This window comes from Caretta caretta, chromosome 2, assembly GCF_965140235.1.
Source record: "Caretta caretta isolate rCarCar2 chromosome 2, rCarCar1.hap1, whole genome shotgun sequence".
Taxonomy (NCBI): Eukaryota; Metazoa; Chordata; order Testudines; family Cheloniidae; genus Caretta; species Caretta caretta.
Genome location: NC_134207.1, coordinates 241,455,480 through 241,481,450, shown reverse-complemented (window position 1 = coordinate 241,481,450; position 25,971 = coordinate 241,455,480). Strand labels below are relative to the sequence as shown.

At 39.6% G+C, this 25,971-nt stretch overlaps 1 protein-coding gene across 2 annotated transcripts in view; it reads left to right on the top strand.

Annotated features, from left to right (window-relative positions):
- ITGB1 (integrin subunit beta 1) overlaps positions 1 to 25,971 on the top strand; it is a 75,986-nt gene that overhangs the window by 28,441 nt on the left and 21,574 nt on the right. For both annotated transcript variants that reach the window (XM_048837727.2, XM_048837728.2), the window contains exons 2-13: positions 2,279 to 2,348; positions 2,664 to 2,749; positions 4,690 to 4,912; positions 8,200 to 8,370; positions 8,675 to 8,913; positions 11,028 to 11,183; positions 14,790 to 14,885; positions 16,163 to 16,252; positions 17,007 to 17,147; positions 17,315 to 17,517; positions 21,055 to 21,293; positions 22,961 to 23,183. In XM_048837727.2, coding sequence (XP_048693684.1) covers positions 2,279 to 2,348; positions 2,664 to 2,749; positions 4,690 to 4,912; positions 8,200 to 8,370; positions 8,675 to 8,913; positions 11,028 to 11,183; positions 14,790 to 14,885; positions 16,163 to 16,252; positions 17,007 to 17,147; positions 17,315 to 17,517; positions 21,055 to 21,293; positions 22,961 to 23,183 — 1,937 coding nt within the window. The remainder of the gene's footprint in view (positions 1 to 2,278; positions 2,349 to 2,663; positions 2,750 to 4,689; positions 4,913 to 8,199; positions 8,371 to 8,674; positions 8,914 to 11,027; positions 11,184 to 14,789; positions 14,886 to 16,162; positions 16,253 to 17,006; positions 17,148 to 17,314; positions 17,518 to 21,054; positions 21,294 to 22,960; positions 23,184 to 25,971) is intronic.

Here is a 25,971-nt window from a genome sequence, read left to right as displayed (position 1 = left end):
TTAACATAGGTTGACATAATATCAAAATAAATTTTAAATAGGTTTATTTAAAAAAAAACCCTCTATTTGATTTAAATTTAAAAAATACATTTTTTTTTTTTAAATATCATCCACCCTGGGCTGAACTGCTATCAAAAATTTGCAGTCTTATTAAAAACAGCTACTATACCAGAAGATTGGAGGATAGTAGATATCGTCCTTATATTTAGAAAAAGACTTTAGGGGGGATCCAGAGAATTATAGACTAGTGAGCCTTACATCTATACTTGGGAAATTTGTTGAAACAATTAAAAACAAGTTTCAGAGTAACAGCCATGTTAGTCTGTAGTCGCAAAAAGAAAGGGAGTACTTGTGGCACCTTAGAGACTAACCAATTTATTTGAGCATGAGCTTTTGTGAGCTACAGCTCACTTCATCGGATGCATACCGTGGAAACTGCAGAAGACGTTATATACACACAGAGACCATGAAACAATACCTCCTCCCACTCCACTGTCCTGCTGGTAATAGCTTATCTAAAGTGATCATCAAGTTGGGCCATTTCCAGCACAAATCCAGGTTTTCTCACCCTCCGCCCCCCCCCCCCCACACAAACTCACTCTCCTGCTGGTAATAGCCCATCCAAAGTGACCGCTCTCTTCACAATGTGTATGATAATCAAGGTGGGCCATTTCCAGCACAAATCCAGGTTTTCTCACCCCACCCCCACCCCCATACACAGTATGAGAACACAGTATGGGGGTGGGGGGGGGTGAGAAAACCTGGATTTGTGCTGGAAATGGCCCATCTTGATTATCATACACATTGTGAAGAGAGTGGTCACTTTGGATGGGCTATTACCAGCAGGAGAGTGAGTTTGTGGGGGGGGGGGGGAGGGGAGGGTGAGAAAACTTGGATTTGTGCTGGAAATGGCCCAACTTGATGATCACTTTAGATAAGCTATTACCAGCAGGAGAGTGGGGTGGGAGGAAGTATTGTTTCATGGTCTCTGTGTGTATATAATGTCTTCTGCAGTTTCCACGGTATGCATCCGATGAAGTGAGCTGTAGCTCACAAAAGCTCATGCTCAAATAAATTGGTTAGTCTCTAAGGTGCCACAAGTACTCCTTTAATTAAAAACAGAAAAATAAAAGTCTGGGAAGATCATGATAGGATAGGTTCTAAAGAATGCGGTTTCTGCAAAGAAAAATCATGACTCACAAATCTGTTAGAATTTACTGAAAGTGTCAATAATAGAATATATGAAGGAGAACCAACTGACATAAATTATTTATGCTTTTGAAAAGCCTTGGATAAGATCTCTAACTAGAAGCCACTAAATTAATGAATCTGTCCTGGCATGAGAGGCAAAGTATTGTCATGGTTCAAAACCTGACTAAGGGACAGGAAACAGAGTAGGGAATAAATTATCAGTTTTTATCCTGGCAAAAGGTAACAGCAGGATATCTCCAGATTCTGTACTAGGTGCGTTGTTTAATATATTTATTAACAATCTGATGCAGGGGTGAGAAGTAAGGTAGCAAAATTTTGCAGATGACAGCGTTGATTAGGTTAGTCAGTTCAGAGAAGAATGTGAAGAACGTCCGAGGTAGCTTACCAAACAAAATGAATGGGCATCACAGTAGCAGATGAAGTTCAGTGTTGATAAATGCAAAGTAATACACATTGGAGGGGGGAAAATTGTGCTACTTATGGCTTGTCTACGTGAACATTTAGTTTGCAGCAAGCTAGAGTGTAAGTTTATCCCTCACTAGCCTGCTGTTCACTAACTGTCCATATAGACCCTGCTGCCTTGCACTAATGGTTAGTATGTTTTGATCTACTGCTGTTTCAAAGCAGGGTAGATCAGAGCATGTTGAGGAATTGTTAGTCCGCATCAGCAGGGTCTCCATGGACAGTTAGTACTCAGCAAGCTAGGGAGGGGCAGATTCACACCCTAGCTTGCTGCAAACTGAATGTTTATGTAGGAAAGCCCTCATATTCCTAACAGGGTTCAAACTTCACTGTGTTAAGTCAAGAGAGTTTTTAAAAAATAATTTGAAAATAAATTCTCCACAGTGGTACCTTCCTAGTATGACGTCCAATCTGCATATACTAGAAGTACAATCATATTTTGTTTAACCAGGTCATAACACACTCTCACCTAACCTATTTGACAAGATTAATTGAGGCATGTTATCACAATAATGTCTGAATCACATTTGTATGTCCATATTACCATGCTGTCCTACTATGTTTGGTATGTTAGTAGCTCAACTACTTACATTTTATTTTTCAGACAAATTTCAACTCACTCATCTGGGTTGTACTACTATGTTGCTCGATTTGGCATGGATTTGCCCAACCAGGTACATCTAAATGTTGTAAAAACCTTGAATTCAGCAATAGATTGATTTAAAGTAAACTTGAACTGTATATTTTTATCATGGTTTCATTTAATATAAATAGCACACTTTTGCCTTCATGTACTTCATGGTAACATGTCAGAGAAGCAGTAATAATAATAAAATAATAGCTCATATTTTGCTTTTTCTTGGTGGCCTGTTTGAACTGGATTAACCTTGAGTTACATGGCTAGTAGTGAGTAATTTATTTATTTTAAATTAAGTGTGTGATTACGAGCATATTTTAAGATAAAATAATTTATTTCTGTTCCCTGACAGGTGGAAGTGATTGTATAAAAGCTAATGCAAAATCATGTGGGGAATGTATACAAGCAGGACCAAACTGTGGCTGGTGCAAAGAGGAAGTGAGTATATTTGTGAAATGCTTTCTCTGATGTTTTGTCTTAGGTATTTTAGTACCCTAAAAACTATCTATACTTACCCTATTTTAGGATTTTCAGTAGTAGCTATTTATTTCAGTGTCTACAATGTCTAAATCAAAGCTGAAGAACAATTCAAGTATCTTATGCTAAATAACGGGATGAAATCTGGATTGGCTAGCTCTGCCCATCAGAAAGTGCCAGAGATTTTGATCTCTCTTTCATTGCCAAATGTTAAGGGCACATAGACTTTAGGAGATCTGTCTCATAGTTATTTAAAATCATTCCAGCCTGGAGTCAGTCTGGGTGTGTTTAATTATATTCTCCCAGTGACATTAGAAGATTGGTAATTTTAGATACAGACGAAGTGGAAGAGGGAAGCTGGGAGTGAGAGGTTTGAGGGGTTTAGATAGGTTTTAAACCTGAAATGTTGAAGTTTCAGTATTTGATTCTTATGGTGGATTGGTGTTTTAGTTTTATATTTCATACAAAAAAAAGACAATGCAAGGTTATGTAATTAAGCACTCAAGGCAGGAAGTGCAAAATTTAAGATTGAACGTACAGGGTCTGATCTTATGTATCAAATAATACAAGATAATACCATACAATTATTCTACAGTCTTAGCCACATATGTTGAACTGTTTGTTCCAACTAAAAAAAAAAAAAAAACCTGAACAGGGATCAGGTATGGAAAATCTCATCCTGAAATGTGACTGTTTCAGACAGCTATACAAAACTGAAAACAGGAATGTCAGTGGAGAGTCTGTTACATACAACTTTAACTAGAATGGTTGTTGCCAATTGCAAGTTATAATGTAAATTAATAAGACAGTAAGCCTTACCTATTTACTGTTCCACACACACACATACCCTCCATAAATATTGGAATATATTTCGTAAACTTCAACTTTGTTGTTTTGGTTGCAGATTCATGTAGCTCCAGGCCAGTGTCGCATCAATAAATATGACTGACACGTTTTACGAGCCATGGATAAATATCTTCAATTTTTGTTTATGTATTGAAAAAACTTCGCCTTTCTTTCAGTGATTAAAAATGCCTCATACTAGAAGCCATATGAGTGCATGTATTCATACCGTATTTACAGGTCAAAATGCTTTTGTGGATTGTGGGATGGTAGCTTTTGTTCAAGACGAAGTTTTCCAAGACTGTTTAGTTCAGAAGTACGTTCCTCTCTTTCTCCTCCTCATTGAACTTTTCCCAAGTGTGTCAGGAGTTGTATACATCAGAGCACTAAAGAGAGAAGGTGGGTGAGGTAATATCTTTTATTGGACCAACTTCTGTTGGTGAGAGAGACAAGCTCTTGAGTTACATAGAGCTCTTCTTCGGGTCATCAAGGCACTGTAATTCTGTTACAGTCTACCTAAATACTGTGGCATACTATTTAATTACAACGTTTCCAAAAAAAGCAAAACTAAAGTTCTGTTGCTGCACATATCAAATAAATATGTTCAGTCTCTTGTAGGCTAGTTGAGGAAAGGCAGATTTTCCCATTTGCTAGTGGTGGTTTTCGAGCATCTCAGTCAGAGTAGCTAATTGAATAGTGACTTCATGTTTCTCTTGGAAGAGTTAATTTGAACACTTTTTTTTACCTTGCCTCAGGGTAAAATTTTTTTTTACCTTGCCTCAGTCACATGCACAGACTGACTTTAGTAAAGTTAACCGTAAGCTGCTGCACTGGATAAATTTTTCACTATAGTCATTACTAAATTTAGTAAACAATATATTTGAGTTTTATATTTTACAATTTAAAATACACTTTTAAAAATTTGCCAGTGTCTCTAGAGGTTCTTGGTGCATAAAAATAATGGGGTAAATACCAAAAGTAGTGTTATGTGCTCAAGCCATGTGTCAAAGATTGTAAATTGCTGTGAGTTTGATGATGTTCTTCCCCATATCTTCTAGAACTTTTTACAAGAAGGAGAGCCAACTTCTGCCCGATGTGATGACTTAAAAGCACTAGAGAGTAAGGGCTGCTCTCCAAATAAAACAGAAAATCCTAGAGGTACCAAAGAAATCCTCAAAAATAAAGAGGTAACAAATCGTAGCAGAGGTACTACAGAAAATCTGAAACCAGAGGACATTACCCAGATCCAGCCACAGCAATTGACACTGAAGCTGCGAACAGGTATGGAGATATTAATTCTCATCTTCATATAATTTTTTAGGCTTTCAGTATTATCTATGACTTTGATGTGTTTAATGCTACATATATCTTTCTGCAATAATGATGATTGTTGCTAGGAAGTGCAGCGATTTGAAGAAGAGCAGTCCCATCCCTGTAGCTCCAGGCGCTCGGATAACCTGGTGAATGAGAGAGAAGCTTAGGTAGATGGGCGTAATTGACACAGAACATTGAGCTAAAAACAAAAGATGACAAAGAACATGTAGGGGGCTTGCATTAGTAAATATATTCCTACGAAAAGACTAGTTTACAAGTTAAGACAAAATTGTCCCATTTTGTAGTGCTTTTGACCTGTCATCCTGGAGCATGTCCATCTGGAAAATAGAGTAGTAACCTGTCTTGAATTGGTTTTTCGACGCGCAGACTTGAAAGGCAGGATTAATATCAACGGTGAGTAGCTAAACAATCTCAGGTTCGCAGATGATATCGTGCTGATAGCCGAAAATACAGCTCAGCTTGAGAGAATGCTTAAAGAAGTGAATGTGAAAAGTAGTCAAGTCAGATTAAAAATGAACTGGTCGAAAAAGAAATACGTGAGATCAGATGTTCTGCCAAGAACCCAAATAATTCTTGGAGGAGAGCAGATCCAAAAGGTTGATAAATACATTTATTTGGACCAGGAAGTCAACATGTGCCACAATCAGAAAGGCAAACTGTTGCGCAGAAAAAAAAGCTGGATGGCGCGCATTCAGTGACATCAAGGACATCCTCCAAGGAAAGATCAGCAAAACAACTCGTGCAAATCTTTGTAACTCGACCATGCTTCCAGCGGTGTTATATAGCAGAGAAACATGGTCACTGACAAAGACTGAAGAACATCAACTGTCACACAGAGGGTGATGGAACGAACATTTTCGGGCATTTCTCTCTGCAATCACATCCCCAACTAAATAATGTTGGAAGCAGGCTCAGCAAAATACGGTGGGCAGGACATGTGGCCCGACTCAGCAACAACAGATGGACCGCAGCGATATCCGAGTGGTATCCACGAGAACAGAAACAGCCATGCAGTCAGCCTCCAAAGAGGTGGGATGATTTCCTAACAAGGAGATATGGACAAGCATGACAAAGGATGGCTAGCACAAGAGAAGATGGGAAGACGTGTTGTGATCGGCTCAGTTTCAACTGATGAAGGACCAACAGTCTACACAGATTAATAATAAAAGGGAGGGAAGATGAAAAACACACAGAATGAAAAGTTATAAGAGCACTGCTGTCTGCCAAAGCACTCTGTGCCCAAAGGCTGCACTAGTTGAGAACTAGTTTTTGAGGTTTGGTAACCATGAGAGCAGAATCCCAGCAGCCAGATTTGCAGGTTTCCGTATAAGATACCTTGTTCTAGGAGGCCAAAGAAGTGGGTACAGACCTAGATGAATGAGCACAAACCACAAGGTAATTGTGTAGCCATTTTAATCCCTGAAATAGAGACTTGGCTCCTTTTGAACGGGAAAACAGAGTTCTTACAAGAGAAAATTATAATAGTACTCCAGAGATCTAGGAATCTAGCAGGCTCAATGAAAAGTCTTGCCATCTTTTGGATAAAATGGAGAATTGATTTAGGTATCAGCTCATTCAAGAACTACTTTATCTGGGTAGAACTAAAGTTAGGATTCTAGTTGAGACAGTTGCAAACTAAGAAACTCTGCAAGACAAAGTAATGGCTGCCAAAATGAGACTTTAAAAGTCAGATGGAAGAGAGAAGAGAGAAGATGGAAGAGAGAAGCTTTGTGAGGGGTTGAATGGTGGCTTCATGGGGGTTTGTGAAATTAAAGTGACTTACCATTACAGGTGGCACTTTGACTTGAAGCTTCACATTGGCAATAACTTTCAAGAAGTATGAAGGGAGACAGTCAGTGTGTCTGTCTTACTGTGAGTTTCGGAGGCTCAAAGGCATGGCCTTGGCCTGTGAGTAATTTAAAATAGTCAAGAAGAAACTAAAACCGACTTGTATGGCTCATGAAGGGGAACTAGATTTCACTCTTAACACCATTAGCAAAAGGTTTTCCAAATCCTTCTATAGCATCTTAGGGTAGAATCTTCCCAAGACTTTAGAATATCAGTAAGGTCCTGAGTGTAGCCCTAAGTTCCAAGTGTCAGTTTCTGCACTTTCAGGCAGAAACCTTCACATTGGTAGGGTCTGGGTATACAGGGCCCTAATGAAGCCTATCCAGATCTAAGGGGGGGACAATCTGCCATCTGTAATAATCTTGGAAACCATTGGTTACTTGGCCAGAGTTGGCAGTGGAATTTTAAGGATTAGTTTCACTGTGAGACATTCAGTCGACTATATTCATCCTGATTATCGCTACAAAAGGTTGTTTTTTTTTTTCTCCTGCTGATAGTAGCTCACTTTAACTGATTATTCTCGTTATAGTTGGTATGGCAACACCCATTTTTTCATGTTCTCTGTGTGTGTGTGTGTGTATGTATATATCTTCCTACTATATTTTCCACTGCATGCATCCGATGAAATGGGTTTTAGCCCACGAAAACTTATGCTCAAATACATTTGCTAGTCTCTAAGGTGCTTCAAGTACTCGTTAAATTCTTCAATGTTTCTGCAAAAAGAAATCTTGGAATAAGTCTTTCATCCTTGAATTTTTCATTTAAAGGGGATCTATCTTTGTTGGATTTTTTTTTATTGCATGTTATATAAGCTCACCCCATGTTTTAAGGCTGTAATAAGTAATCACAACAGGGTGAGATAGGGATGAAAGGGTAAACCAACTCTTAATTTCCTTTAAGTTTTTTTTACCTCCTTAATTTTACAATATCCATAGTCTTTTGTGTTTCTGTGTTTTAATGGCATAAAAGACAGGGGAAAATAGCTGTGCTACTTGCCTTGCAGGAACGTTATTTGTTGAAATTAATATGCAGGTCAAGATTTCAGAAGTGACTACTGATTTTTGGTGTCACAGATTTTCATGTATTCAACATAAAACAACCTATAGGGACCTGATCTCAAAGAGTTGGCCTTCAGACCTTTCTGAAAATCAGGCTTCTTTAAGGTGTTTCATATGGGACATGCAAAATTGTTAGTCACTTTTGAAAATCCTGGATATATTAATTTGCAGTTGATCACTTCCAGTTATAGAAGTAACCTTATTCATGGTTGGGGTGAACCTTTTTTTAGGACATTGGTGAAAGACCTTCAATAAAGAATTTATATTTCTTGTCAGTTCAGTTACTCTTCATTTTGTAATGAATGGGGGTTATTTTTGTTGGTTTAGGGGAACCACAGACATTTTCATTAACATTTAAGAGAGCTGAAGACTACCCCATTGATCTTTATTACCTTATGGACCTCTCTTACTCCATGAAGGATGATTTAGAGAATGTGAAGAGTCTTGGTACTGCTCTAATGACAGAAATGAAGAAAATAACTTCAGATTTTCGAATTGGTAAGAAAGGATTAATTCATTAATGGGCGTGGGAAAAGGGAAAAATCCCATTTGTAGATTTAAAAATAGTAAAGTTGAATTTACTGATGTGTTTTTTGACTGTCTGAAAAATAATAGAAGAAAAATGAGCAATATTCATATTATTGCTATTCTTCTAGTAAAGTACAGTTTAGAAACTGTTCCAAAAGAATATTTGGAATGTTGAGGGGGAAAATTGAAATTTTTTGAACTGTGCACTATTCCATCATGATTATATATATATACTAGAATTACACTCTGACTGAGGGGTTTTGTTCTGTTTTAGGATTTGGCTCCTTTGTGGAGAAAACTGTGATGCCTTATATAAGTACCACACCAGCCAAACTCAGGAACCCTTGTACAGGGGACCAAAACTGTACGAGTCCATTTAGTTACAAAAACGTGCTCAACCTTACCAGTAACGGAAAGACATTCAATGAACTTGTAGGTAAACAACACATTTCTGGCAATTTGGATTCTCCTGAAGGTGGATTTGATGCAATAATGCAAGTTGCAGTTTGTGGAGTAAGTGTATATCAATTTTCACTACTACTATATTAGATCAAACTATTTTAATGCAGTCAGAGTGTCTCACTGTTGTTGACCTGAAGTTTAAAAACAGATCTACATTTCACTTTACCAACCAAGACTGAGATTTATCCTTAGGGCAGCGAGTGGAGACAGAGCAAACAGAACTGGAAGCATGCACTTACGTTATATAGTATGGACATTCCACTCACTGAAGGTCCCTACTGGGAAATTTGAAATTAGGAATATGAGCCCTATTTGGTGTGGAGGGCAGTCCATGAACATTCTCTTCCCAGAAGTTTCTGTAAAAGAAAAGTCAAAATCATGAAATCTTTGCGGCACCTGGATGTTTTTAACAAGATCAAACAAGTGTTCTCAAATGACTTTTACATGTAATGTACCCTTCATGATTTTCTTTTAAAATATATGCAAAACACTTCTGTGTATTGCACTTTTTTACAGGCTACTTATACTGAGTAGATAGAACTTAACTCTCCCCTTTTTAATTTTTGCTACTTTTTGGGGGACTTCTATGGACCAGTGGATTCCGAGTTCAAAACGTTCACAAAGGAGCTTAGAAAACACTTGCTCACAAAACTTCCTTGGTTCCTCAGTAGTTTGTTCTGGTTCGAGTTTGGCCAGGGCACAACTTTCTACACTTTTTCCATCCCAGCCCACCCCCCTTTTTTTCTGTCATCCGTATTCAAGTAATTACAGCCTTAATGCCCCAGTAGAGATAACAAAAGGAAAGTGACATCTTAAGTGTATAATAACCTTCTCTTCCTTCCTACTCACCACACTCACAAAACAATAGGAAGACCTGTTACAAATAGAAATATTCTAGAAACCTTTACTTAGAAGCTAATGTAACATGTCATGCCGCCAGTTTTCCGGACACAGAAATGAAAATACTGTATGTCACACAATACTTCTAATTTAAAACACTTCTAAAACCACCAACAAAAAAACCTTCAGTACAGGCCATTTCAATAGTGACATGCCAGCACTTTTTGATATGTACAACCATTGGGTCTACACTTGAAGCTCTAAGTTAAACATAATACTATAAAATAAACCTGAGAGACTGTAATGTGCCACCTTCTCATTCTGTTATTTCCCAAACAGTTTCACCTACAGTAATTGGTACTGATACACACCTGCACAATGCCAAATTCCAGAACACAAGCACGAGCTATTGCTTTTTTACAATATCATTGTACTGTTAAACTATTAAGTCAGAGTTAAGGTTGCTGCTGTTATTTAAAGGAGAAGCCAATGCATTATTTTAGAATTTCAGCTTTAACTATGAATTTTCTGAGATTCTAATGAGTATTTTGCCTTTTTCCTCCCTCTGTCTTAAATGCTGTATATGCTTAAATGCCCCAATCCTGTAATAACTTCTGTAGATGGCTGAGAAAGTTTACAGGATTGAGCCCCATGTTTGTAGGCTCAGACCTCTGCTGCGCCCAGTTTGCAATGGGTGGAATAGCGATGAGAAGAGGGGATGTCAGGGATCTAGTTATAGCTCCCCTGATTCTCTAGCCTGTTCTGTGCTGGCTGTGGAACTTGTGCAGTTTAGGACAACCTAGGGGATTCTTTAATGTCCACTAGTTGATAATGGTCCTCTTGGTACCATCTGACCGTACAGGCTTGCCAGAGCACACTGTGCACTTTTACCCCAAACATGCTCTCTATCATTGGGCTACAGGGTAGTGGTTTGGGAATTGGTTATGTCGGCATTATGTCTTACCGAAACTCCACAGTTGGGGTGATATGGGCGGTTTCTTCATCCTTTGTGCCACTCAGGTAGTGCTTAGAGAGCAGAACAGACAAGAGTCTAGGTCAGAAAGTGTTTTGTTCTCTGATGAAAGGTGCTATACAAGTGCTACTGTTGCTGATAATATTACAGGACAGACTTGAGCAAAATATGTGCATAAACTAACTATAACTAACTTTTAAAGGCTTATTTTAGGGTTTTTTTGAATATTTGTCATGTCTGCCTTCTTGTATTTAAATCTAAGTGTATGTTGCATTGCTTTAAACAAATTAGGGGGGGCGGGTTAGTTTTTAAAAGAATGAAATAAAAATCATAAAACTTTTTTTCCCCTAAGACACAAATTGGATGGAGAAATGTGACAAGATTGTTGGTATTTTCTACGGATGCTGGATTCCACTTTGCTGGAGATGGTAAACTTGGTGGAATTGTTTTACCAAATGATGGGAGGTGTCATCTGGAAAATAACATGTACACAATGAGTCATTATTATGTAAGTCTTCATGCCTAAACCAAAGTAAATTAATAAAGTTTAAGGTCAGAAAGGGATCATTAGATCACCTAGTCTGGCTGCCTGTGTATCACAGGCCATTAAATTTTACCCTGTTCCTCCGTATCGAGGCTAATAACTTGTGTTTGGCTAAAGCATATCTTCCAGAAAGGCATCCAGGTGTAACTTGAAAAGATAGAGATAGAGAATCCACTGTGTCCCTAGGTAGTTTGTTTCAATGCTTAATCACAGTCATTGGTTTTAAAAAAATTGTCTGATTTCTAATTTGAATTTGTCTGGCCGTTGGTTCTTGTTATGCTAGATTTAAGAGCCTTTTAATAGCTGGTATATTCTCCCTGTGAAAGTACTGCTACACTGTAATTAAGTCACCTCTCAATTGTCTTTTTAATAAGCTAAACAGGTTGAGCTCTTTAAGTCTCACTGTAAAGCATTTTCTTCAGCCTTCAAATCTTTTTTGTGGTTCTTTTCTGTATCATCTCCAATTTTTCAAAAACCTTTCAAAATGTGGTCATCAGAACTGAATACAGTATTCTGGTATCTCTCTGATGCTATATACAGAGGTAAAATTGTCTCCCTAGTCACTTGTTTACATATCCAAAGCATCACACTAGAAGCTCATGTTCAGTTACTTGTTGACTGTAAACCCTAAATCCTTTTTAGAGTTGCTGCTTTCCAAGATACAGTCCCCCAAATCTGCAGGCATAGCCTGCATTCCTTGTTCTTAGATGTGTAACTTTTCATTTGATTATATTAAAATGTACTTTGTTTGATGGACCAATGACTTCCCTGTCCTCATCACTATTTACCATTCTTCTTTGCTTGATTGCGCATGTGCACACCACTTCAAATGTGCATGCACCCGGTGCACCAGCATCAGAGATCTTTCGTTTAGCCATACCTCTCCCAGTGGTGCATGCATCCTGTGCTGCCATGTTCTACTCTGCAATGCTATAAAGGATGGAGCCAACCCTTACTCCCCCTCAGTTTCTTGTTACTGCTCATACTTGGTAGCTGGAGTGTGTTAGCTTGCTTTGGCAATGTTTTTCCTTTCAGGAAAATTATTTCTAGAGTATATAGTTGGTACACGTTTTTTATGAAGTTATAGTTAGTTTAGTGTATGTTTCATTTTTTAAGAGTTTAGTAGATCTGTCAGTTCCTGCTTTTTCTGAGTACTGACACCTGGTACTGGGGAATGCCTCGTTCTCTGGGCTGTATACCTTGCACCAGCTGCAGGAAATCCATGTCCGTGAGTGACCCTCATTTTTGATATGTGAAGTGCCTTGGTGAGGATCACGTCCAGGACAGGTGCCAGATGTGTAAGGAATTTAAGCCCCGAACCAAAAAAGATACAGAGGTGAAGCTTTGTCACTTCTTAAGGTGGCTGTACGTTCCAAGTGGGCAGCATGCACGTCTACTTCTGTCAAGAGTGCTCCATTGTGGTGTCTCAGCAGCACTCTCCTCCCCCAGGACCAAAAAAGAAATACTGGTGGGGTACTTTAAAGGACTCTTCCTCCAAAAGATCAAGATTCCCAGCACTGACATCCAGTAGGCATGCTGGGAAACAGGGTAGAGTGTCCTCGGAAAGGAGGCACTCCCCAGTGCCAGTAGTACTTCATGAAGGCTCGTGGATTCCAGCACTGGGGCCTGTGGCATTATGACTGACCGCTGCTGGAGCACTGTAGCAACCCCTTCGATGCAACAACAGCAGCATCAGGTCAGCCCTCTTGGTCCAGATCACACCAGAAGCATGTGATGTGGTGTGATATCTCCAGTGCCTTTCAGTACCAGATTCTGTGGTGGTGCAGGAGTTGCTGATCCATTAGCAGTTGATATGTAGTCTTTGTTGCACTTACCTACCTCTTCTGCAGTTTCCACGGTATGCATCCGATGAAGTGAGCTGTAGCTCACGAAAGCCCATGCTCAAATAAATTGGTTAGTCTCTAAGGTGCCACACTCCTTTTCTTTTTACCTACCACTGTTATTCAGATCCAGTACCTACTTCAGACCATCTGGCACCTCCTCGCCAGACACCATCAAAAGGCAAGTCCAGCATGCTGTCCCTGTTGCTTAAGTCTTTGGAGACGCACTGCCAGACCTTGTCACTGTGTGGTACTGCACCTCCCTGGTCAGGAGACTCGGTATCTTCCTTAGAGTCAGAGGTTCTTTTGCCCCTCAATCTTGGGATCAAAGGCATTGTTCATCTTCATCAAGAGAGTTGCGCTCCTGGTATGCAATAAAGGGTCCACATTGGTCCAGAGACTTGGTTTCATGTGCAAGTAGGGGTTGGGGGCCCCATGCCTTACCAGTGGCCATATTGGAATCCCTGGGGGTTTCCTCCCATGCTTCTCCCCAAGAGAAGAGACTCAGGACATTGTTCCCAGTGCTGATGTCAGTACCGAGTGAGATCAAATAACCCTCCTGGAGCCTCCTGTAAAAGAGGTTGAAGAGACTCCTTTTCAACCATCTTTGTATGTAGCCACCTCATTACTGAATGATGCAGTGATGTCTGGGGTGTCCTCTCCTCTGCAGGATGACTACAGAGCATACGAGAGTGACCTCCTCTGTGGACATACAGGTGGAGATGGTGCAAGATTCCTCCCATAGACTGGTGGACATACTGGGGTCAGCAGGACCTTCCCATATAGCTCTATAAGTTTTTTCTATAAAACCATATTGACTGGTATTAGTATTCCTGTATTTTAATTATTTGTTAATTGAATCCCGAATCAGCGTTTCTATTATTTTGTGTGGGATTGATGTCCGGCTGACTGGCCTACCATTACCCAGGTCATCCCATTGCCTTTTTTAAATGCTGGCACAATGTTAGTACTCTTGTGGAATTTCCTCATTATTCCAAGATCTATTACAAATTAACATCAGTGGGCCAGAGATCTCTTCAGCCAACTCTTTTAGGACTTTCAGGTGCAAGTTATTCAGGCCTGATGATATGTAGCATGTAATACGTTTAAGACAAGAGTGTGGTTAACAACTATGCTTTTGTGGCTTTTTGGTAAGTAGATAAAATAAAATGTGTGTAGATAATTAAGTACTCGATTGCTAAAGACAAGTAGCTGTAAAAAGTGTGTGCGTGTACATGTTCCCAAACACATTTTATGTAGATTAAAATAAACGTTTTGTTTAATACCAGACTACATTTGAGTCACAGTTTGTTTCGTCTTTAAATGGATAAAACACCACACAAGGCTAATGGTTTTGATTAAGTCAAAAGTATTATGAAACATGATAGGATATATGTTAGCGATTAAATCAGACTTTATAGGAAGTGATTAAGAATGTGAAAATTTGATTTATTTTATATTATATTATAGTCTTGTCTAAAATGTGTTTATACCATATTCACCTGCTGGTAGACAGTCCTGCCTTGAAGGGTTTTGTGGATTTTTTGGTTTTGGGGGAATTTTTGTTTGTGTTTTTAAAAAAGCTTGCCCTTTAACTAAACTATTGTTGTTTGGTTGGAAGCCTATGCTTTTAAAATTCAAAAAGCAATTTAATATTATGTAAGGTTAAAAAACCCAGATTGTTCTTTATCTGCTAAATTTGAATTAAGTTTCATGTCTAATTTTACAGGATTATCCCTCCATTGCTCACCTGGTACAGAAGCTTAGTGAGAACAACATTCAGACAATTTTTGCCGTTACTGAGGAGTTTCAGGCAGTTTACAAGGTAAAAAAAAAAAAAATCACATGAGATAAGCTTCTGTTGCTTATATTTTTCCAGACAGTTGAGAGGCTGATTCTGATGATCCAGTATGCAATCATCAAAACTAATTTGATTTGAAATTAAAATGTGTATGAAAACAGGTGACCATGAAAGTGATTTTTGCCATTCCTGCTAATTACTAAGCACTCTTTTCTTGAGCAGTTGCCTGTCCCAATATAAAACCTACCAGTCTGCTTTTATTTTTCAAGCAGAAAGTGGGTGGATTTAATCTTTCTTACTTTTAGGTTAGAAATAACAGTGCAGGACCTGCTTTTTGCTTCAAAATACCTGAGGGGCATGGAGACGCGGAGTCAAAGGAGAATTGTGGGAGGGGCAGAGCTGAGCTTAAGGGGAAGGAGTTTTGGAAAAGCACATAACTCTTAAACATGTTTTAAAACTAGTTCTCTCAATACCTGATTTAGAGAACTTGAAAAGGTGGGTTTGCCATTATTTGTATTTTATGATTTTACCAACAGAACTAACTTGTTTTCTTTCACCTTCATTTGATGACAGTTGATCTCCCTCTCCCTGACTGTTTTAATGCAGCAGAAGGAAATATGGCTTATGGTTCTAAAACCTTTTATAGTTACAGAAGTATCTTCTTAATTAAATACTGTCTGAATATTTTTTTAACTTAAATGAGAGTTTTTTTTAAATAATTTTTAAGGAGAATACCTTCCTTTTTTATTCAATCAAAAGATATACGAGAATTTTAAAAGATTGCATAATTTTGTTTTCAATATTCCAGTCACTGTTTTTATTCCTTCACAAGTTACTGAAACTATTGGCAACATTTTTGTCTTGGTCTTGGGAGTTTTTCCTGACTGGATAAGGTGGAATCTCAGAGTTACGGACAGCCCGGGAATGGAAGCTGTTCAAACTCTGAACAAACATTATGGTGGTTCTTTCAAAAGTTTACAGCTGAACAATGACTTAATACAGCTTTGAAACTTTACTATGCAGAAGAAAAATGCTGCCTTTCCTTTATTTTTTTAGTAGTTTAGGTTTAATACAATACTGTACTGTATTTGCTTTTTTTTTTTTTTTTTTTTTGGTCTCTGCTGCTGCCTGATTGCATCCTTCCAGTTCCAAATGTGGTGTGTGGTTGACTGGTCAGTTCATAATTCTGCTGTTCATAACTCTGATCTACTGCATCTCAGTGTATATAATAAACAAGCTTTTAGAGTGGGATTTATATTTGTGTAAAAGTAATTTACACTTTCTACTTTTAATGTTAAAAGGAACTGAAAAATCTGATCCCAAAGTCAGCAGTTGGAACTCTGTCTGCAAATTCCAGCAATGTGATTCAGCTGATTATTGACGCCTACAATGTAAGTTTGTTTTTAATTCATGTATATTGGCATCAGTTTCTAGAGAAGCCCACTGAGGTATGCTCTTTTTTAAAAACATTGTGAATGGAGTAGAAGATGGAATGTTGATAATTGCATAATCTTGTCAAATTCTGATGAAAAGTGCACAGCTGTATGTAAAGATTAGCATTCTCTCTGCAAAAAAAAAAGACTTATCTTCTCTTTTCAAACCCATCTAACATTAATTGTGTTTTCTTGCATCTGATGTGATCAAGAGGACATGCTTATTTTTCCCTGCATGATCTTTTCTTATTGTAAGGAGAGGAAAGAAGCTGTGCTTTTTCTTCACCGCAGCAACCTTTATGTTTAGTAATCTTTGAGCCATGTTGTTAAGTTCTGGAGGGAAGCTACCTCTGGTCTTTAAATGATGATGGTAGTACTTCAAAGAATAGTGAAAGTGGGTTAAAACAGAAGTAATGAATCTTTGGGGAACTGTTAAGAAAACACCCTGGCGTGAGAAAGGACTGATAAAACCTAACAACCCTCCACAGAACATTCTGAAAAGTGTCTTCTAATAAGGATAATGTATGTGCAATTTTATTCCTTTCCAGATTTTGTTCTCCTTTACTGTACTGAAGGCTGGTGTGTAGAGAATGTATTTTTGTGAAAGTCTCTCTTCAGGAAATGACCATTTAATAGGCTCCACCTTTATTTGTCAACTCTTTTAAAGCTAGATGGTAGTTATTACTTAACTAATAACTAATTTTTGTTTTAGTCCTTATCTTCAGAGGTTATCTTGGAAAACAGCAAGTTACCAAAAGGAGTAACAATCAATTATAAATCTTACTGCAAGAATGGAGTGAATGGCACAGGAGAAAATGGCAGAAAGTGTTCCAACATTTCAATTGGAGATGAGGTAATTTTTCTGTTCAGTTGAAGTATACAGTACATAGCTGACAACATACATTTTTAATACCTAAAGAATTGAACAAGACTGCAGATCTCTGTAATATTTTACTTTTTAATAATTTAGACAGAGCGCCTTTTAGTACTGATGTAAGAATCCATTTATTTTGCTTACAGGTTAAATTTGAGATTAGTGTAACCGCTAACGAGTGTCCAAAGAAAGGACAAAATGAAACCATTAAAATTAAACCACTGGGTTTCACTGAAGAAGTGGAAATTAATCTTCAGTTCATCTGTGAATGTCAATGTCAAAGTGAGGGAATTCCTCGTAGTCCAGACTGCCATGAGGGAAATGGAACATTTGAGTGTGGTGCTTGCAGGTAAATAAATGGACCTTTTATTCTTTTTGGCAAACGGGAAATATGAGCACACAGTTTCTTTAATTAGGCTTGCTTTTTTTTATTTTGGGCAGGTTGGCTGGGAGAAACATTACGGTGCTTGGTCATCTTAGGGTCTTACCTGTGTTGAATACTAACTTGTCTCCAGAAATAGTCCCACTAAAATAAGGGGAATTATTCATGTTGTAAGGCACTGCCAAGCATGAGTCAAAGTATCAGAATCTGGCCCTTCATGAGTTGGTCCTTCAAAGAATATGGAGGCCTTACTATTTTAAGACCCATTTATTATGAAAAATACTGCAAGGATCAAATAAAAATCATCTTTATTTTAGCTATAGGTTTCTTTGAAAATGAAGAGCCCAAACTGGGATTATCGGGTTGATGTCTAACTGGCCCACTTCTAGGGCCAAATTCTGATCTTTTAAAATCCAGTACAACTCCAGTAAAGCCAATAGAATTAAGTCTGACTTTCACTGGTGTAATAAAGCAGAATTTGGTTTCTAGTTTACTTTCCATAGCTTGTGCTGAACACTAATAAATATAATTAATGAAAGGGAATTTCAATTATACATATAAACACATAGTTCTATATAGCCTAAGGGATTTTAAAACATATAAAAATTGAAATTATCTACGTAATTAGAGCCCCAAACATTAAGAATAAATAAAATAAAGAAAGCGATGAGGAAAATCACAGCATCTTAAAAGCCTTGTCTGTTAATACTGATTGGCCTTGAATTTTCATTCATCACTGGTCTTGAGCAGCTGGTGCCAGCTTGCCAGGCACTCCTGCCAAGAAGCTACAAAATGCATTGTAAAACTCCTTGGAAGAAAATCCAGACTTCATGTCTCAAAGGTAAAAATTAGGTCAATCTTAAAGCTCACAAGAATATTCCTTCTGGAAAACCAGGAAGACAACCTGAAAATGTGGCTCAACTCCTAAGAATTTCACCGTTAGGGAAGTAGGATCCAAGCTCTCAGAGAGTAGTGAACAACACTAATATCTGGTTAATACATTCCAAACATTATTTATATGCAGTATTGTTCTAGCCAGGTTGGTCCCAGAATATTAGAGACACAAGGAGGGTGAGGTAATATCTTTTATTGGACCATCTTCTGTTAGTGAGAGAGACAAGCTTTCAAGCTTACACAGAGTGCTCCTTCGGGTCTGGGGAATTGCTCAGAGGGTCTGTCTACACAGCAAAGAAAAACCCCGCAGCTGGCCCATGACAGCCAACTCAGGCTCATGGGTCTCAGGCTGCAGGGCTGTTTCATTCTTGTGTGGACCTCTGGGTTTCGGCTGGAGCCCGGGCTCTAGGCACGCACCCTGCAGGGTCCCAGAGCCCAGGCTCCAGCCTGAGCCCAGAACTATACACAGCAATGAAATAGCCCTACAGTCTGAGCCCCGTGAATCCGAATTGGATGGCACAGGCAAGCCACAGATTTTCTTTGCTGTACTGACATACCCAGAGTGTCACTACTAAATACAAGGTGCAACAGATTGTTTAGCATAAGTAGTTAATTCATGTTTCAAGGGACCATTCAAGGTGACGTGGACTATTAACACCTATCCTGTCATGGGGTGGGGGAAAGCTGGATTAACCACTTTTGCTGGTCTATACAAGAAAATTAGGTCAATTTAACTGCGTCACAGGGGTGTGAAAAATCCACGTAGCTGAGTGGCATTGTTAAACTGACCGAAGTCCCTGTGTAGACACCAATAGTGCCACTAGCATTTTAAGTGTAGACATACCCTAGATCTGTGGTTCTCAAAGCCGGTCCGCCGCTTGTTCAGGGAAAGCCCCTGGCGGGCCGGACTGGTTTATTTACCTACCACGTCCACTGGTTTGGCCGATTGTGGCTCCCGCTGGCTACGGCTCACTGCTCCAGGCCAATGGGGGTTGCGGGAAGCAGCGCGGGCGAAGGGATGTGCTGGCCGCCCTTCCCACAGCCCCCATTGGCCTGGAGTGGCAAACCGCGGCCACTGGGAGCCACAGTCGGCCAAACCTGTGGATGTAGCAGGTGAACAAACTGGTCCGGCCCGCCGGGGCTTTCCCTGAACAAGCGGTGGACTGGCTTTGAGAAGCACTGCCCTAGAGTACATATCTGAGGGCTGGTCTACACTAACGCTGTAAATTGACCTAAGTTACGCTACTTCAGTTACATAAATTGTGTAACTGAAGTCGACGTAACTTGGGTCGACTTAGTGCGGTGCAGACACCGCTGTATGTTGACAGGAGATGCTCTCCCACCAACTTATCTTCCGCCTCTCGGGAGGGTGGAGTACAGACGTCGATGGGAGAGCGCTCTGCCATCAACTTAGTTTATCTTCACCAGACCCACTAAATCAATACCGCTGCATCGATTGCAGCAGTGACAATTTAGCCAGAAGTATAGACAAGCCCTGAGGCCTGAAGAAGAGCTCTGCGTAAACTTGAAAGCATGTCTCTCTCACCAACAGAAGTTGGTCCAATAAAAGATATTACCTCACCCATCGTGTGTCTCTAAACATTATTTTTAAATTGAAGAAGTTTTCAACCCCTTTCCCAGCTCCCTCATATGCGGTTATTTATTAAAGACAAACAGCAATAGACATTGATTTAATGGAAAGATTTCAGGAGCATATTTAATGCAGGACCTAATTTTGCCAGGATACTTTATATGGAATTCCCTTTGAAGTCAGTGGAAGTGGTGTGTGCACTGAATGCTTGCAGATGGGGGCATGTTTCTCTAACTGGTAAGCATTTGGAAAGGGGGAGTCATCAAATATTACCTGCCTGAAGCACTACCTGCTTCACTTACTTTTACTTTTACACATCACTGCCACTGACATCTCTCTGACTTCACATACAAAGACTAAAAGGATAATGGATTCAATATGAAGAATAGTTCCTTGCTCTTTTCTACACTTGAATGATTTCCTGATGAAAGCTTCATCTCTGGTTTAAGTGGCTCTCAGGTTTGTTTCCGGTAACCATAAGAAACCACCTTTTATTCATAAACACTAGTTCCTGATTTTCTGAAGTGCTGAAACCCCTTCACTGCAATTGAAGTCATTGGGAGCTGCAGGTGTTCAGTACCTCTGAGAATCCAGCCCTCGAATGCCCAGTGTCCAAGCGAGAATGTTTCCTTGATAGAGATTAAGTGGGGTAAAGGGCAGTAGCCATAGTAAATAGCCATTGGCACTACTTTTATATTAAAATAATAAGTAATAATGATCTCCTTTTACAGAAATAATGGCTACATAGCTGTGTTGTCATAGGTTGCAGCCCTCAGCTTTTCACCTGGAACAAGTAAACAGCTGAGAAACTGCTTAATGGCACAATTAGGTCCTAAGGATGGTTACACTTAAGTCTCAGCTGGTATCTAGTTTGAACCTCAAACCATTCCCTGCAGAAACAGTGACTACTGCCTTTTATCCTGTTGAATCTTTTTCTTGTATATATTATTGTATGTAAACATTTTCAGTTCACATGAGTTTTACCCAATTTAAATCTTAGGCATATATTTTTCCTCTAGGTGTAACGAAGGACGTATTGGAAAAGAGTGTGAATGCAGCACAGATGAAGTAAATAGTGAAGATATGGATGCTTACTGTAGAAGAGAGAACAGTACAGAAATATGCAGTAACAATGGAGAGTGTATTTGCGGACAATGTGTATGCAAGAAAAGGGAAAACACCAATGAAGTCTACTCTGGCAAATATTGTGAATGTGATAACTTCAACTGTGATAGATCTAATGGCTTAATTTGCGGAGGTGAGAAATATAGTTCATAGTTCTACAAAACTTTGCAAATATGTTACAGGGTGAGGCTGACAAATTTGAACAGTGGCTAGGTGACTTAGAGGATATGATAAATGACTATAAAGCCATTTGAATCTGGCCTGAGCAGATAGTGTCTGAAGATAGTTACCTAATAATATAATGGCCATCAGTCTATAGCCAAGGCTATGGTATGTGCTAGTAGAAATGCTAACACTTCAGATTAAATATCTTTCCTGCCATCACAGCTCCAGTCTGTGATGTAAAGTGAATTTGACAAAAGCTGTAAAATGCTATGAGACCTTCAAAAATTTAAATACTTTTGCCTTTTAAAAGGAGACCAGAATTTATTGTAAATCTCATAAATCTGACACCAGGCAAATACCTACAGTATGTATTAATATAAAATGATAAAGTAAATTATAAATGATTAAAGGAGCTGAAATCATTTGAGGGAGAATTTTGCACTTGTTTTTACTACATGCCCCATCTAAGAAATGTTGGGTGGATCTGACAAGAGGTGTAGTAAATGCTGAGTCAAGTGTCTTGAGACTGTACTACTACACTGTCTTACTGTAACCTCGATCAGTACAAAATGAGCTGGTAATCTTAGCCCAGATACTAGTGGCTATTGCTCACATTGTATAAACCACTGGTGACTATTTAAGCTATTACCAGCAGGAGAGTGAGTTTGTGTGTGTATGGGGGTGGCGGGGTGAGACAACCTGGATTTGTGCTGGAAATGGCCCACCTTGATTATCATGCACATTGTAGGGAGAGTGGTCACTTTGGATAAGCTATTACCAGCAGGAGAGTGAGTTTGTGGGGGGGGGGGGGGGGGGGGCGGCGGAGGGTGAGAAAACCTGGATTTGTGCTGGAAATGGCCCAACTTGATGATCACTTTAGATAAGCTATTACCAGCAGGAGAGTGGGGTGGGAGGAGGTATTGTTTCATGGTCTCTGTGTGTATATAATGTCTTCTGCAGTTTCCACGGTATGCATCCGATGAAGTGAGCTGTAGCTCATGAAAGCTCATGCTCAAATAAATTGGTTAGTCTCTAAGGTGCCACAAGTCCTCCTTTTCTTTTTGCGAATACAGACTAACACGGCTGTTACTGGTGACTATTTGGTATCCTTCCGAGCAGTCTCAGAAAAGGCCAAGGACTTAATCAACTGTGAAGAGTAACTGACCTTTTGTCATGAGACTTAAGCTCTTCTAAAACAAGGTTGAGGTGCAAATTATGTTGTTTACCATATGTTTGTATAGTGCCGAGCAGAGTAGGGCCCCAACCTGATTGAGGCATCTAGGCTACTAGCATGATATAAATGTTAAATTATTGTTAAAGAGAGGTTGCACTGATGCTGATTATCTGTTGTGGGGAGAGAGCTTCATTTTATAATGGTCTCCATGAGTGACCATTCATCAGCCTTTCTGGTTCTTTGGTTGTGGTTTTGTGAGGAGGGAAGAGAAATGTCTTTAACTATAAAAAAAAAAAACTCTCGAAGGAGGCAACATTAATTCTACTTGTCATCTTTTTATCTTTGCATCAGTCAGTTTATATTTCTAATATTCCCTGATGGCAAACATTATTCAAAGTATTTCTCGGTGCCACAAAATGAATATTTACTTAAGTTTACTAAAATATCTTTTTAACATGCAGGAAATGGTGTCTGCAAGTGTAGAGTATGTGAATGTTACCCCAATTTCACTGGCAGTGCTTGTGATTGTTCCTTGGATAAGTCTTCATGTATGGCTTCCAATGGGCAAATCTGCAATGGAAGAGGAACCTGTGAGTGTGGAACCTGTAACTGCACAGATGCCAAATTCCAAGGCCCCACGTGTGAAATGTGTCAGACCTGCCTTGGTGTCTGTGCAGAGCACAAGTAAGTGTCAGTTCAACAAAGGCGAGGCTTTCAGAGATGCTGTGTGTATGTGCGTTTTTGGTATTTACATATTCTCAACTTTGAAAATGAGGCCCTTGATATTCATTGCTGCTTCATTCTCATATTCCAATCTGAAATATAGGGATATAATCCTCTGAGGCAGTAGGAGGAGATGAAATAAAGTTAAGAGTCACAAACACACACAAAAAGTACACAACTTTGACTGGTTACCTTAGCTAAGATCGTTTAGTCCTTAACTTTCTTCCCTTTATATCAGAATGTGATTTGTGATAAATAAAAATCAGTTCAGACTGGCTTTTTTTGGATAATACTCTGTTTATAGGACAGTGACTACTGCATCATAGTTAACCTTGCAACCTGGTTTCTATGTAAAGCCAAAGGTACCCTGGATTGCATCCAGGAGACTGAGTTCAAATCTCCTCATCCAGTGACTGCAGTTAATATTTCTGTGTATTTCACAACCGTTAGTATTGACTAAAGACTCCTATGAGGAGGTTCTATGGCCTGTGCTATACAGGAGCTCAGACTAGATGGTCCCTTCTGGCCTCAGTATCTATAAATATTCCTACCCTAAGTGCAAGGGACCCTCATTTCATAGATAAGATGACAGAGATTCTTCTTTGAATCGTGTCCGACCTGGAATGCATGTGCCTTTGATTGAAGATTTTCAGTAAAAGTGCCCATTCAGCCAGCGCATGTGCTTTATGCCGCCTCATGCCCTGCACCAAAACTATATCGGGCTGCACCAGCAGGCTGTGCTCAGTTCCTTGTCAACCGCCTCAGCCTGAGATGGAGCCTTTAGTGTGCCCATTTATAATTGTTCAGAGTTTATTCTTTAGACTAATTATTTTCTGTAATTTATTTTATATCTCCTATTTTGTAGAGGTTTGCATTATAATCCCTTTTTCTTAAGAGGGTTTTTTTTTCTTTTGGGATCCCTGTTGTCTTGGGATATGGCAGGATCTCCAGGCTTCAAGTGTTGTCTTGCGTCACACAGGGAAGCCATCCCGGCTCGTGACGGACACTCCCAGTATATTTGCTGTTAGGGGGAGATGGATGTCCCTTAAAAGCAGAGCTATGAAGAATTGGGAGGTGAAACTTAAGCTCTTAATGATGGAGTATTCTCTCCATCCAGCATTGCATCCAAGCCCAGAGACCCCCAATGGACATCAGCCTCTGAGTGAGCATAGTGCTGCATCATCATCTGCACGCTCTTCACAAACCTCTACAGACCTACACAAAAGAGATCCTCAGAGGACTCAGGGAAAACCCATAAAAATAGGAGTCGTTCTCTTCATAGTTTACTCCAGGAATGCCTCAATCTCCTCAAAATAAGACTACACTGGAGACCTCATATCCTCCACTGGGTATCGCTGAGACTGCAGGCTCCATCAGTATTGACCTTGTGCCTAGTGCTCTGAGCTTCTGTAAGGCTAAAGGAACAAAACATGCTTTGGCAATGAGGTCCTCCATTGTACCACAGTAGCAAGACACTCCAGGGAAGAAGTCTAAGCACTCTTTTTCTTAAAAGATGGTATCTAGAACTCTCTTGGTATTCACCATGCTTAAGCTGGTCATCCAGAAGACAGTCTTCTCATATTATCTCAGCACCTACCAAGGATTCATCTTCTTTGGTACCGTTGAACTCCATCAGACAAGACTTACCGGAACAGTCTATACCATCATTACCAACTGTGGAGCCTGGCTTCAACTCCACCCCGTGCCACAGCAATTTAGAAATTCCAAAGCCTTACTTGTCTCAGATATGTCTGAGCCTCCATTGCTAATGGGTACCTATCAGTACCACTTGATTCTCCAGCACACCATGACTTTGGCAGAGCTCCTCCTTTAGATGAAAAGGAATTCCCATCCGATTCTCAAATCTCAGTGCAGGATTCCCCTGCTCACCAATGAAGGGAGCTTCCACCTGACACTTTTAGGGAAAGAGAGGAACTACAAAACAGTGCTCCTCCTTGCTAGTTCCAGCAGCATTGGATACCACCTTCTGTATCTCATGGACCTCCTCAGTGGCCAGACTGGGATCCTTGGGCTGCATATTGACAACAGTTTTCATGAGCCCCTAGTCTTTCTCCTACTTCAGCTATCCCTCTTCCATTACCGCAAGTTAAAGAATTGTTTGAGGAGCAGGAGGCCAGAGTAGATAAGGAGGCTACTCTGCAAATGAATATCTCCTCATCTGTTCCAGATGAGACTGTCAAGCCTCCCCTGCCTTCAAGATTTAGTAAAATATATTGCGGACTCCTTACAGATCCCCTTAGAGGAGGTCAAAGAGTTGCAGTGGAAGTTACCAGATATTCTACAGTGGTGATCCTCATCTAGAATTGCCTTACCTGTCAGTGAGGCCCTGTGGGATCCTGCCAAGACCATTTAGCAGACCCCAGCAACAATATCACCAACATGCAAGCGTGCTGACAAAAAAAAAAAAATTGTGTGGTCTATTCAAGAACTCTGACTTTTTATTTTCCCATCCTTCATGTAACTCCCTTGTTGTAGAAGTGGTGACTGAACGTGGCAGACAGCACCCCATCAAATCCACACCTTAGGATTAAAACTAAAAATGTCTTGATCTGTTCGGCCATAAGACCTACTCATCTGTTACAATTCAGTTTAGGATTGCACATTACCAGACTCTTATGATGAAATATGATGACAGAAATTATTCTAGGTTTACCACCTTTGAGTGCCTTCCGCCTGAATACTGCGAGCAATTCCAGTCCATTATTAATGAACATCAGCTGGGAGCTTA